Source organism: Leptonotus elevatus, chromosome 3 (genome assembly GCF_054856555.1).
Source record: "Leptonotus elevatus isolate MCC_2025b chromosome 3, RoL_Lele_1.0, whole genome shotgun sequence".
Classification (NCBI taxonomy): Eukaryota; Metazoa; Chordata; class Actinopteri; order Syngnathiformes; family Syngnathidae; genus Leptonotus; species Leptonotus elevatus.
Genome location: NC_141241.1, coordinates 853,080 through 867,576, shown reverse-complemented (window position 1 = coordinate 867,576; position 14,497 = coordinate 853,080). Strand labels below are relative to the sequence as shown.

The window sequence follows — 14,497 nt, the reverse complement described above, 5'->3', positions numbered from 1 at the left end:
CCACATTGTGCCGGCACTAATGTCAGGCAAATGAACTGCACCACCAGTGACGTAAAAGGTAGTCGTCACTGGCCTCCCCCTCACAGGTTGCACTTGGGGGGGGGGGGGGGGGGGGATGTCTGTTCGAGGTAGACTGTTATGCTGATTAAAGTCAGTCAATGATTCCCCCCCCCTCCCCCCCTTTTTTTGTTCGTTTTAAAGACAATAAGATTCGTATTCATTTCCATGTACTAGTTTTGGCGTTGACTGCCGCCTTCTTTTGAAGTTCACGCACATGCAGCACGTACGCTACAGTTGAAAGGAAGCAAGACAAAAGCTTTGCAGAAGTCGACAATAATGTCGGAAAATCAACTTTCGAATGTGACTTTGATGTCATGTTTGCATGACAAAAACGTCTCATCAAACTGTAAAACAAAAACAAAAGAATCTCCTGGTGGAACGAGACTTCTTAACAGTATTTTTACTGGCTGGAATATATTTTTTTTAATAATAATAATAATCTTGTAAAGCATGAGAGGAAATTTAAATCACATGAAACCAGAGCCTTTTTATTGGTTGTGCTGAGGGAAAAAAATAAAATAACATTTACAACCAATGCTCAAATATTCTTTTTTTTTTGTGTGTGTGTGAAGAAAACAAAAACACACTAATACACATATCTAACTATGATAATTTCAAAAACATAAGAGAAATTCTCCATTAACTACATTATTCGTATTTTTTCCTTATACAGAGTATATGAATTCACCCCTTGGAAAAATGTAGATTTTATTTAATATCTCAATGATCATAAGAACAATTTCCCAAATTTTGACAAAATGCTTTCTGTAGAATATGCACTTAACTCACAACATTAAATAAAGTAAGGTTGATAATAGAATGCATAATTACAAAATCTAATCAGTTTAATCAAATTAACTCATGTGAAAAATGAATGCATCCCACAACAAAAATGCCGACATCTAGTATTTTCTACGACCTCCATGACTTTTATGGAGAGCAACATGTCTGCTCGGCCTTGTATTAAAGCAACACTAAATGCTTTTCGAACCTTCAATTCATATTTTCATAATTCTGCTGATGAAACATTGACTTACAGCTCGATGAATGAAACCTTTTCTCACGGCCTGTATCGTTTTTACTGGCACGAAACAACTTTGAGGTGGACGGTGTGAACTCCGCCGCTCACGAAAAAACGACAAGGTGCTTTACGGCGCACGTCGGCAGCCATTCCAGACGGAAGTCGGGTCGAACGTCTACGCGTGATTACCGTTGTCATGGGGAAGCCGCGAAACACGCCAAGAAACAAAGATTTTTGCCTGAGGCGACAATAATAATAATGATGATAAAAAGCCGACCTGGATGTGGATAAAAGCACAGTACAGGATTTCGATCGCTGGCGTCGGGTCAAAGTCGGGGGATTTCCAACCGACGCTGCCTTTGCGGGCACTCGGCTCTTTTTAGTAGGTAGCTAATGTTAGCTATGGGAAAATTGTGTGGTAGCAATAAATAGCCATTAGCTCGATAGTTCGCTCTTCCACACTGAGCCGAGCAGCCACGCAACACTCAAAAGTTGTGCGCTGCTTGTAAATGCATCGCGGGAAAGGGGGGGGGGGGGGGGTTAGTGGGGGCAGCGTTTGTGAAGGTAAGATCACAACCACCGTCTGCTGTTCACATACTTGAGAAACGTTACAGTGCTGTATAAAGAAAAAAAAAAAAGAAACTAGCCACCAAAACGTAATTCAGTCTGTGACATTTGGATTTCACGACATGCGCTCGTCCTCATGGGAAATGTGGTTTTCATTCAAGGGAAAACAATACCACTTTTGTCCATATGGTGCCACCATAATCAACGAAATGTTTTGCTTTAAGAAGTTGTCAGAATTTCTTCTCTGGGTCTACTTATTTGTGCAAAATGTTCTTTAATAGATTTCTTAAGGACGCTACTTTTTTTTGTGCTTACTAATGAACAAATCTTGTTTGCAATCAATGGCCCATACTTTTGGGATGTGCTCATTCATGCTGAGCACTGTTTATCCTACAGTATAATAGGAGCAGATGAGGGTTTTCTTTCCCCCAATTCTTATTATTTTGCATGGTGGAAGGCCTGAAAACAGTTTCGTTCCTTGTTCAGGCAAAGGTGAACTCTGCACTTCTCACAGTAGACATGTGAGAAGTGCCCCGTGCAGAACTTGCACCTCTGTCGGGGTTCCCAGGTGGGGAAATGGTGGAGGCCGTCTTTGCGGACGTCGGGCGGCACCCTGGTGGCTTTCCTCTTGCGCGGAGGGCTCGACATTTCGTCCAGGGACGACAGCGCTCTGTCAAACTCGTTGACCTTTCCCGCCCTCGCGAGAGACGTTCCCACAGAAGCTTGGAACTTCCGCAGCGGGAGCGGTTTTTGGTTGGGGTTGAGTCTCTTCAGGTCTCTCCGGTAGCGGATCCACGAATTGACGACGGCCACGTTGACGGTGTGCCACCAAATGTACAAGTACCACCTTCGAGATCGGACGGCGTACTTGTAGAGCGCGGACAACATATCGAACAGGACGAGGCCTCGCGTGAACTTGTTGTACGCGTCGACGATGGCCGGCGTGGGAACGGCGACGTGCCGCTTGCCTTTGGGGTCCCAGCGCTTGACGTTGCGCAGGGGTTCGACGCCGACGAACGAGGACAGCAGGTTGACGGCTTTGTTGTCGTACCATCTGACAATGACGTTGTGGTCCTGGTTGACTCGGAAATCCACGCAGCCTCGTCCCTTGGACTTGAATTCTTTCTCATCCATCAGTTGGCAGCTCTTGACTTTGTTGACCGGGACGGCGCCGATGAAGTAGATTCCTCGTTGTTTCAAGTGCTCCAGCAACGGAACCGATGTAAAAACATCGCCCGCAAAAACTTTGTGGTTTCTCCCCGGTGGGAGAGTCGAGGTCATTTTCAGGACAACGTCTCCGGCAGGACCGACGTCAGATTTCTCCTTGTGGCGATTTTCGGCCCCTTGGCACACGTCAAAATCGTAAAGAAAGCCACTTTGCCCGGCGCGCCCCCACATCTTGAAGCCCCACTTGTGGAGCTTGCCGGGCATGTAGCAGCGGAGATTGGATTTGCCGTTGAAAGGCACGACCATTTCGCCCACGGCGTGACATTCCTCGGGCGCCATCGACAGGAAGCGCTGCCGCAGCTTCTCCAACCAGGGCCTCAGTTTCCACAATTTATCTTGCTTTGCGTCCTCAGACACGTTGTGGTTGTCGCGGAAGTGGATCAGCGCCAGCAAGTGGTGGAATCGTTCCCGCGACATGACGTGACAGACGACGGGGTACTTGGTCTCCATTTCCCAGTAGGCCCGTTGGTTGGGCATCTGGACCAGGCCCATGTGCATGTACATTCCCAGAACCTGCTCAATTTCTTTGACGTTGGTGTTCACCAACTTTCCATCTTTTTCAACACTGTAGATGTTGGTTTGTATTGCAATTTCCTCAAGCATTTCCTCAGTCACAAAATCTTTGAAATACATATACGGGGTCCAGTCAAGCCTCTCCTTCGAGTCTTCCTCGACGCATTCCACAAAGTCAACGGCTGGAGGTTCAAACTGTTTTCTTATCCACTGGTACTGCTTTTTTGCTTTGCACCTTCCCGACTGCTTTTGTCTTGCGTCTTCCGATTTTGCCGCGGCCTCTTCCGGATCGCCCTCATCCTCGTTATTATCGGTGCTTTCCTCAAAACTTGCAGCAGTCCATTCCTCCTCGCCCTCGTCGTCTTCCCCAAGCTGCTCTATGTCACTTGAACTTCCATCCGTTATTATGTTCAACGCATCTTCAATCTTGCGTTTTTTTGTCATCTAAAAAAAAAAACACACACACAAAATTCATGAGAACGTATGATTCTCCAAACATTCGCACCTTCCATGCACCAGCGTGAGTAGCACTGGAGGCAATGCGTGTGAAGTGCCTTGCCCAAGGACACGACCACACGACACATGACTTGGGGAGAGCGGGGATCGAACAGCCGACCTTCTGGATACTGAACGACACGGTCGCCACAAAAGAACGGGACGAGGCAAAAAGGAGAGTCGATTCTGTCATTCGGCAGATTCAGTTTATGAATAATTCTGGAACATAATATCATGTGGGTATTGAACATTTTGAAAAATTCTAAAATGGCTTGAGCCAAAACATGCCTTGTAAAAATGTAACTGCACTAATAAACTAGCCACCAGAGGGTGCTAAAACTGCACAAATGGAAATCACCCTGACTTTTGTAACAGATCGTGACAGGATGACGACGATATTGTGGCAGTTTGAATATCGTGATATTGCCATGATTGTTTCTTCCCGAGTGTGTATACAGTACAGTATTTAGATTCATTAAAAAAAATCGGATTTAGTTACCAGCATGACTTCTGGTGTTCTCTAGTCATCTATGATGAATTGTGCTTTCATGTGTTAAAAGAGATGACCAGAGATTTTTGCATTGTTTATATGTAAACTTCGTTCTACATTTTGTCTGAATTTTCTTGTCAGTCCTAAAAATACAACACACAACATTTACAGTAGAAAAAAAATCATATTTTTTTATGTAAAGGGGTTTGACATTAAATGTCACTCATCCCAAGTTCCTGCTTCTTTGGCATGAATGAAATCAACAGTATGTTTTTTCCTCCTTAAAAACGAAATTGCTACAAACATGAGCATTAAGAGGCATAAAAAAAAAAAACCTAAAATGATAAAACGGTCACTACTGCAAACTTGGCAAATACTGCATGGCATCTTTTAATAGTTCGCAAGCTTAGCCTGGCTGTTATTTGATTGTAACATTTGAACACATCAACGTATAATAGCGGCACGGAAGAAAGAATTGAATTCTCGGTGTTGTCTCGTTCCCGGTCATTTGTTTTCTCGTAGTTGCTTCATGGAGCAGCCGTTGTTGGCATGCGGCCACGCAAACCGTCATAGCGCAACGTCTGAATATTACGCGGCGTTTTGGGGCGCGGTGTTTACAACAATGACGTGTTCCGTTCCGTTTCTTTTGCATCGTAGATCATGCTAAGCATCTTTCGACAAAGTCTCATCTTGGTTAATGGATCTTTTATTTCCTTCGTTTCAGAGGCGACCTGTCTGCCGAATGTGGCGACCTGTCTGCCGAATGTGGCGACCAGTCTGCCGAATGTGGCGACCTGTCTGCCGAATGTGGCGACCTGTCTGCCGAATGTGGCGACCAGTCTGCCGAATGTGGCGACCAGTCTGCCGAATGTGGCGACCTGTCTGCCGAATGTGGCGACCGGTCTGCCGAATGTTTGGCCAACATCGTCAATGGCTCAGAGCAGTTTTTGTGAGAGACGCTTTAGAATTGTAACCTTTTCCAATTTCCAAATCATCACCGCCGTCCCTTGCCCTTTTTTGGGGGCCTTTTATTTGCCACCTGACGAGAAGGTGATAATTCAGCGGAGATGATGATCTGACTTTATTGGACTCGTTGGTGGCAAAGTACTGTTGGAAGAGCAACACTGATGTCATCTTCAGTCGACGGCAAGCGTCAAAATGGCTGGATTTTGCTTCATAACTCATATTCCACAAATGTCATATTAATCGGAATGTCCTGTTTAGACTAGTGAGGTCACAAATAACATATTATTGTCAAGACACGTTTATGGTTGACTTCCACTTGAAGACTCCCGGTGTCTTGTTGTTATGTATAATGTAAAAGTGACAAGGTCGTGTAGTAAACAAAGTTTATTTACAGGGTGCAATATCTTCTTCTGCTCATCCAACGATTAAGACTTCTTCTTGGCCTCAACAACATAGTTCAGAATATGACGTATGACCTCGTCCCTTTGCGGCGGCGGCATTGTCATGACAATCGAAAGGATGCATTTGAAGGCGTATTTCTCGTCGCTAATCGGCGAAGAGTCCAATTGCCGCTTTCCGAGCAGCAGAAGATTGTCATCGACTTCTTGACTTGTTTGTCTCGCTCTCTCTGGAGCGCTTGTCTTTCCTGTATGAAATTGAAACAACACATTTAGTGGCACAAAAAAGCGTGGAGCTTTTTTTTTTCGAGAAATATTGAAATCAGATCAGAGCCTAAAAAACGTTAAAAAAACATTGAAAAATATGACATGCAGCAGGAGCCAACCTTTTTATTTTTATTTTATTGTTAAACACAATCTTTTTATGTCATCATTCACATAAAAAAAATAATGCAACTTTTAGTGCCCAATGCCAATTATTTGGATAGGAATTTTATTTTGTAATTTTTTATTTTTATTTTTTAAAATACAAGTTTTTTGGAATTTCTTTAAAAAGTAAAAAAAAATAAAAATTTGTAACGTCCGACCAATTAATCTGCATGCCACAACCAAAACCTATAAATTCGTAATTTCACAAGCAGTCCTCAGATGAGCAATGCAACTCGTACAATGGAATCATCCCGGATGTCATTATTTTACACACAACTTAAAAGTTACGGTTTGTTTAAAAAAATATCTAAATGAACTGACAGACATGTTTAAATACGACACAAATTCAATCACTGGTAACACAAATACATATGACAAGGATTAACATCCTTAATAGCATCGTTAACTGCGCCACACAATGCATTCTGGGAACAATATAGTTGCAAAACAGGTAACACGTCCGGATCTCATACGGGCTAAGTGTTGTCGCGTTCCATTTGCATTGGTGTTATTTTTAGAACAACACGATTACAGTTGAGCTCCGTAATTTAGGGATGGCCAACAAATAGCGAAAATCTGCGTGTGATTGGCAACAATTGTTTAAAAGTTATATACCATTATTTTACCGATCCGGCCCACTTGCTAATATATTTTCCTGCACGCTGCCCCTGAGCTGATGCGAGTTTGACACCCGAGGGCTCAAGTGTGCCTTGGCATTTTTCCCCATTGTGAAATATGCGACTTGGTTGGAAAAGAACTGTTCTTCTGTGAATGGAATTTGTTCATGTTACGGAAAATAATGATTTAGCACGTATCAGCATATTCACGAGACGACGCACACCATTGGAGACACAAAACAGCATTTAACAGTGTGACTGTCGTCACGGTGACAACGAGCACATCGCAAGCGCACGTAGCGGAGCGACTCAGAGTTCCACGTGTCGTGTGTAATAAGCCACATCCGGAAGATGCTGTATGAGTATGACACTACTTTATGATGTACGTACCCCACGAGGGTCCTACTTTGGGGGCGGCGTCAGCCAGCTGTCCTCCCTGACGCTCGTATTCCGACTCATCCTTGGCATATTCTGCAAACAGAAATATCTATGAAATAAAGAGAGAGAGAGAATGCGTGTGAGGTCGAGACAGATTGACACCAACCTCTGCCAGATGCCGATGAGGTACATGGCTGTGCTACTTTGGCTTCCGTACCATCGTTGTGGTGCCCCGTGTCTTGCTCAAGCCCCCCGCCCGCGTTCCCGCTCGTTTCCCACGGGCACACAAACGGGTCGAGAAAGGAAAGAGCGGCAGAGTATTTCCACTTCTTCCTGGGAAATTCTGCGTAGCCACTTTTTTCATCTCGCTGCTCCCTTTTCTTCTCCTTTAAATAAGTGTCTCGCAGTCCTTTCCACCTTTTTCTGCACATGTCCTCTAAGGGGAAAAAAAAAAAGTGTGAACGAACGTTGCTGCACATTTGTATTTACTTTGCACGTGTATATCAAAAGTTGCATATGAATCAAATGTGACAGCGTGACGTCCCGCTCGCCTCAACCTTCTTCGAAAATAACCAAATGAGATGTGTTAGTTTATCACATTAAGCCATCCATTTTCCGAACCGCTTATTCCCCACAAGGGTCGCGGGCTGCTGGAGCCCATCCCAGTCACCTTCAGGCAGTAGGCGGGGAACACCCTCAACTGGTTGCTAGCCAATCGCAGTTGAACACATTTAAATAACGTGTACTGCATTTTGTTTCCGTGTCGTCTATCGGGTGTTCGGTTGGTGGTGCTGATTTTGTCGTGCTATTGCTAGCTTGGTTCGAATTTCAACAATTGAACAAAAACAAACAAACTCACCCACCAGACAATCCAACCTCCTTGCTTATCTTCCTCCAAGCCATTTTCCTTTTGACTTGGACCTGGTACACGTAGCTTGCCGTGTCGTACAGCTCCGGGTATCTGCAAACGGCGATGATCAATTTCTCCTCCATTACGCCTCGATTCACGACGATGCCGAGTGGTTGGCGGCGATGCGACTGCGCCAAAAGATTCATTTCAGCCGACGAAACGCTTCGAAGAAGCAAAATTCTCGCCTGAAACGCTCCAAAACGCACCGTCCGGCATGCAACCGCACCCGACTGCGGAAACCGCATTGACTATATTACGGAAACGTGCCGCCGGTAATGCTCCAAACGTGCTTCATCTGCACGTAAAAATGTTCCTTATTTGATATGCACATTTTTTTTTTTTTAAATGTGGTCATTTCATGTGTCAATACAGTAACTATTCAGATTCATGTTTCAATAAAAAAACATTTTTTTTAACTTTTCCTTACCCTACTGTATATTGGCTCAGGCTCCTTCTCCTCTTTAATATGTTGTGTATCCAGCTCCTCTTCTTCCTCTTTGATGTGAGATGGCTCTGGCTCCTCTTCCTCCTTAATGTGAGGGGACACGGGCTCATGCTGCTCAAGATGGCGATCTTCGCCTACGCATGCAGTACAAGTAAACAAAGTTTGGTTAGGTAAATAAAAGCTCAACTGTGTTGCATGTTTTTACTAAACTGCACTGCAAGTCTGCAACAGCATTGTTTTGTTTTATTATAAATTTTAACTACAATTTATTGCAGCCTGCCGGGAAGTTCCATTTTGTGTTAAATGTTGTTGAGTTATTAACATTGTTTTTCAGTTTCAATTTATATTTTAGCCGTTTTGGATTTAGTTAACTCAGTGTAGCTCAATGAATAGAATTGTCTATTGTATTCTTATCTGTCTCTTTCGCCTGAGAAGAAAAGGGCAACGGGTTTCTCTTCCACTGTTATCTAGAAGGGAGTGTAGTCTAGTACCGGTCTCAGTCGGTTGAAGAATCCAAGGACAGGCTGATGTATTAATGTTTTTCTCTAATCTGATTTATACCTATGGGAACTTGCTGAACTTGCTGATGGGAGGAGACTTTTCGTATTCACCCACTTTTCAATAAATAATGATGTGCAGGAGGAGGAGGAGCACACTTTTGAACAGAACACTGTTTGAGTGACTTCAATTGTGTGATCAGAAGCTTCTGACTAATTACCTTTGCAAAGGGACTTTTTCACCAGAATCTCACCATTCAGTTAATTGAACACGCAAAGAGTAGAATACTAAATAGATCTACTCTAACAATGTTTATTGAAGAATTGACCAGTTATTCTGAGGTTTTTGTATTTTGAGCAGAGCAAAGAGGTTAAAATTAGGCAGGAACCACGCACAGTGCACGATTCACGGCAAAATAACCAATTCCCAGCAGCCTACACATCACGCTAAAATAGCCGTTCGCGCCAGGCCAATAGCCATTCAAGGTAAAATAACGCTAGTAGGAGAGTCTTTCATTTATTAAAGATTCGTTAAATAGAACGTCGCAACCGAAAACAAAGACATTTGACAATAACAACGAAGGTACTAGAAAAGCGCCGTACAACCTTGCAACGACAATTCCAGTATGAAAATAAATAAACAGGAAAAGGTTAAGAGTTCAGTTACTAAAGTGAGAAAAAGTGAGAGTAAGAAGTGAACAAACCTGGTCTACATTGTTGCTTGAAAACAGCGTCCAGATCTCGACGTTGTTCATTCCTCTCGTTTGTTCCGCAAAGTTCCTCCTCGTATTCTTCTTTTTTCACGCTTTTTGTACACATGTTAACACGATAACGCTTAATCTCGCGTGTCTCTTTGTTAGAAACTCCAAAGCGAAGCTAAGAAAGCTATGGAAGTTTCAACGAGCGCCGAGGCAAGATAACCCGGACGTGTTAATAATGATGTAGCACTTCTTTAAAGTAGTGATGCCGGTAAGGTGTCGAAGGTTCTGTAGTGGGTTCGGTAATTTAGGAAGAGTTCTTTAGTGAAACCATTTTGATTGTGCGAAGCCTACACGGAAGTAGATACGAATCTGGAAGTACGGCATCTTCACTTAGACAAACAAAGTCTTTAGCCAAAACGTAAATGCGTCAAAGGCGCAAAAAAAAAAAGAAGAAGCAACGAACAGGGCGAAGCTTCAAGCTTCATCGGTGACGATTGAAGCTAAACGGTGTAGCCTAAATTTGCGATTCAGTAGTATTAATTTAAAGATTACCACGATGCCTTTAAGTACGCACCACCTTCACTACTGTATTATGACGTCACCTACTGAACAGAATATAGAATATCCACAAGCGTACTGGGCTCCAGGTGGCAGAGTGGAACCGTCACTTGCCTTCAATGCAGGGTGCTCGCTTCCCGGCCTGAGAGACCATGTTTGTCTTTGTGCATGTTTGTGTGTGTGGAGAAAAAAAAAAATCCACACGCGTACTGAGCGCTCCTTTCAAGAAGCATCAAGTTGTGTTACACAAAGAACGTTTGTTCACGTCTTACATTTGTTTATAAAATAACAACGTTCGGATTTTAACAATATTCCTGTGTTTGTTTATTTTTTTTATTGTAATCCCCTTGAGTGTAGTCGGACATCCGGGTACTCTATGACTGCACTTATTCCGCCATTTTGATTTTGTGCATTGTTAGTTGCATCAGAGTCAAGATGGCGCGGTATAACCGACGTGCCTACGTGGCGGCCATGTTGGCAGGGGCCACGATCCCCTAAAAGCCCATGCATGGACATTTATATTGAGTTGCAACTTGCCTTTTTCACAACCAGTCAGGATTCTGACTGGGCACATCCAGAACACGAATCTTGTTCTTCTTCAGTCATTCCTTGGTTGTATTGCTGGAATGCTTTGGATTATTGTCATGTTGCAGGATCCATCGTCTACCAGGCTGTAACTTCACAAACAACGGCTGCAGGTTATTTTCCATGATTTCACAACATTCCTCTGAATTCACGATTCCCTGGACTAAGTGGAGTTGTCCAGGTCCTGAAGATGAAAAGCCAGCCCACAACTTAACATTCTCACCCCCATGCTTCACTCGAGGGTGAAGGTTCTTTTGCTGGTATGCAGTGTTGACTTTTCACCAAACATGACTGTTTTGAGTTGTGACCAAACAGTTCACTCATGTGTCCACAGAAGGGACTTCCAAAAAGCTTCAGGTTTGTCCAGGTCTTCGCTGGCAAAGTTGAGAAGGGCAGCTTTGATCTTTTTTTGCGAGCAGAGGCTTCTACCTAGCAAGCCTTCCGTGAAAGCCTTGTTGATGAACTTTTCTTGATTGTTGAAGCATGCACGTGTCCCCGATGCAGCAAAAGAGGTCTGCAAATCCCTCCATGTGATGCACAGGTTGGCTTTCGCCTGAATTATCATTTGTCTTGTGGGTCTTGTTGATATTTTAGAAGGCCGTCCACTTTGGACACCACTGATGGGTACAGCCGTACGTGTCATACGATAACAAATGACCGAATCAAAACTGACCCTACCAACACAAATGTCATTCATTGGTAAAATACATTTATTAGCTATATGCTCACAAAAGTAGATTTTTGCATGACAGACAAAACAAGAACTGAAAATGCAACACTCAGTTGAAACAACGAAAGTAACAAATTGTGGTCAAACTGTCCAAAATATATTACGTTTGTGTACTTGAGAACAAGACAGGCACCCAAAATAACGTATGTCGTTCTTTCTCCCCAGTGTGTGTTCTTGTGTGCATGATCAAATTTGTCTTTGTAGAGAAAATTTTACCACAAACTGAACACATAAGAGGTTTTTTCCCATTGTGTATTTTTGTGTGCCTTGTTAAATTGGTCTTTGCAGAGAACCTTTTGTCACAAACTGAACACGCAAACGGTTTTTCTCCAGTGTGTATTCTTGCGTGCGTTTTTAAAGCCCAGCCATGAAGGAATTTTTTATCACAAACTGAGCACGAAAAGTGCTTGTCGCCAGTGTGTGTTTTCATGTGTTTCGCCAATCCTGAACGTCCACCAAAACTGAAGTTGCAGACTGAGCAGGCAAAGGGTTTCTCTCCCGTGTGTATTTTCATGTGTGTTCTTACATGTCCCTTCTGAGCAAATGTTTTACCACAAACTGAACAGGCAAAAGGTTTCTCTCCAGTGTGTGTTCTTGCGTGTGTTATTAAATGTACTTTCCAAGTGAATCTTTTACCGCAATCTGAGCATCTGAAACGTTTCTCACCCGTGTGGAGGATCATGTGCTTTTTCAAACCATACTTATTGACAAACGTTTTGTCACAATGAGAACAGTTGCATCTGTTCTCAGCGTCGCCGTCCTTATCTTTTATTTCCGGAGGCGTGTCCGGGAGTTTACTTGTTGCATTTCTGCGGGCATTCGCTGCCTTGCCACGAACTGCCACACGACGGTGCAAGTTGGCACTTTTCTTGAACTGATCAAACCAGCCAGAACTCACTGAAAAGGTCTGATGAACAGCATCTTCCCCAGCCTTCACCTTTAAATCCTCCAAAATGTTTTTTGCCTTCTCTCTTATGAGCTTGAGGCAAAGCCGTGCCTGTGTTTGCCTCCGCTGTTCAATCCATGCACTCAGAAGTTTTTCCATCTCCCCAATCAGCTTCTCTGTTTGCTCGCTGCTTATAGAACTGGACTTGCCGGACTCGGAACTCTTAAATTCCGCCATAATCCGGTTCTTGTTCTTGTAAATGGTACAAATAGTTGACGTATTCCTCTTGTACAAACGTGACACATTCACCACCTTTTCTCCGTTATCTAACCTTGTAATTATGGCAACCTTTGTTTCCAATGAGATTGCATGCCGCTTCTTAGCAGTGCCACTATCGTCTCTTGCCTTACGCTTGACGTTAGCCGTGATGGCGCCTGGTGCCCAACTGGCGCTCGGATCTCCATCATCTTCTTCATCATCATCATCGTCAATCTTCACAATGACACAAGGGATGTTAACCTCCTGCTCTTCCTCTTTAAGGTGGGGAGGTTGTGGTGATTTTTCATCTTTAATGTGGAAGGTCTGTGGCTCCTCTTTGTCTTTAACGTGAGGCGCTTCTGGGTCCTCTTTAACGCGGGGAGGCTTCGGTTCCTCTTTAATGTTGGCGGGCTCAGGCTCCTCCTCCTCTTTAATATGAGCGGGTTCTGGCTCCTGCTCAGGATGAAGATATTCTTCACTGACATCTGGAGGACACAAGAAGAGAAATACAATCATTTTGTTAAAGTCAAGATTTTCTCAGTCAAGTTTCATGTTGTGTCTTATTGTTTATACACATCACATTTGCTACTTAGTCAAATCCCTACAGTGTCTGGTCCAGAGCATCAGTTTGCTTTGTGCTGTGGCTGTTCATGAAATTTCATGTCAAACACATGAAAATAAAGACCTTCAGGAAGGAAATTTTTGGAGAAATCTTAAAATCTGAATTTTAGACCATCCGATCTATTTTTGTCCATTACTTGAAACTAACCATTGCGACATCATCATATGGACTCTTTAGTCAGAGTGGGTCACATTTTACTTAAAATAAATTAAATGCTTATTATGGGAACATTTTTATAACAGATTGTGGCTTCCTTCTGACATAAACACACAATAATACCTGTAAAATATTATGCCTGCAAGGTAGTTTCAAAGAGACAATGCAATTGATGTTTAACCACCGTTGCTTTCTGCAATATTGGACATGATAAATTTAGATTTTCCATTTTATTGGCTATATTGAAACAGCCGAAATGTGTATTTCATGCAAATTTTGTGAGCGATGAGAAATGTCTTAATTCACCGACCCAATCAATTATGTAATTAATTACCCAAATATTTTCATAATAATACCCATATAAATATTGCTACGAAATCAAACTAGGTAAAAAAAAGAAGTGAGCAAACCTGCTCTGTTTAACACAACTCGAGGCTCCTTGAAAATTGGGTGCAGTAGTGGACGCTGCTCCTTCTCTTCTTTTGTTTGACGAAGTTCCCCCTCGTCTTCTTCTTTCACACTCTTTGCAGACATTTCCACACAATATTCACAACACTTTACACTCGATCCCCGCTTCGCGATGTATTGATCACAAAAAGCGTCTTCTTTTAGTAGCTAACAAGCTAAGCTAGGCTAGCTCGAGAAGCTTCATTGTGCACCCAGACGACTTCATCCGACACGAAAACTTAACAAATGATGTTTTGATGATGATGATGATGATGATGATGATGATGATGATGATGATGATGATGTGGCTTCACTGCATTTAGGGTTAGTACGAATCGTGAAGAATTATTTAATGTATCCTATCGCGATAGTCGTGCACTCACGGTAAACAGAACACGGAAGAAGAAGTACGGCATAAACTCTTGGACAAAATATGTTTAGCTCATTCGCTCATTTGCCATCGCTTTTATTTACAGTAGTAAACTAACAGTTTACTCATTACTCAAATGATGAAAGGCTTGGTGTTGTGATGCTCTGCTGC

At 43.0% G+C, this 14,497-nt stretch overlaps 1 protein-coding gene across 1 annotated transcript; it reads right to left on the bottom strand.

Annotated features, from left to right (window-relative positions):
* Positions 1-11,546: 11,546 nt before the first annotated feature.
* On the bottom strand, positions 11,547-14,348 carry LOC147176577 (uncharacterized). The gene is made up of 2 exons (XM_086071178.1): positions 13,920-14,348; positions 11,547-13,216 (listed from the first exon to the last, which is right to left on the bottom strand). The coding sequence occupies exons 1-2, from the start codon at positions 14,041-14,043 to the stop codon at positions 11,688-11,690; spliced, it is 1,653 nt and encodes a 550-aa protein (XP_085927304.1). The 5' UTR covers positions 14,044-14,348; the 3' UTR covers positions 11,547-11,687.
* Positions 14,349-14,497: the final 149 nt, after the last annotated feature.

Bases quoted from the DNA above. Each gene is read 5' to 3' on its own strand.
- LOC147176577 (XM_086071178.1), bottom strand. From the start codon at position 14,043: ATGTCTGCAAAGAGTGTGAAAGAAGAAGACGAGGGGGAACTTCGTCAA. The intron at 13,217-13,919 runs GTTTGCTCACTT...TGTGTCCTCCAG, and splicing joins AGTTGTGTTAAACAGAGCAG to ATGTCAGTGAAGAATATCTT.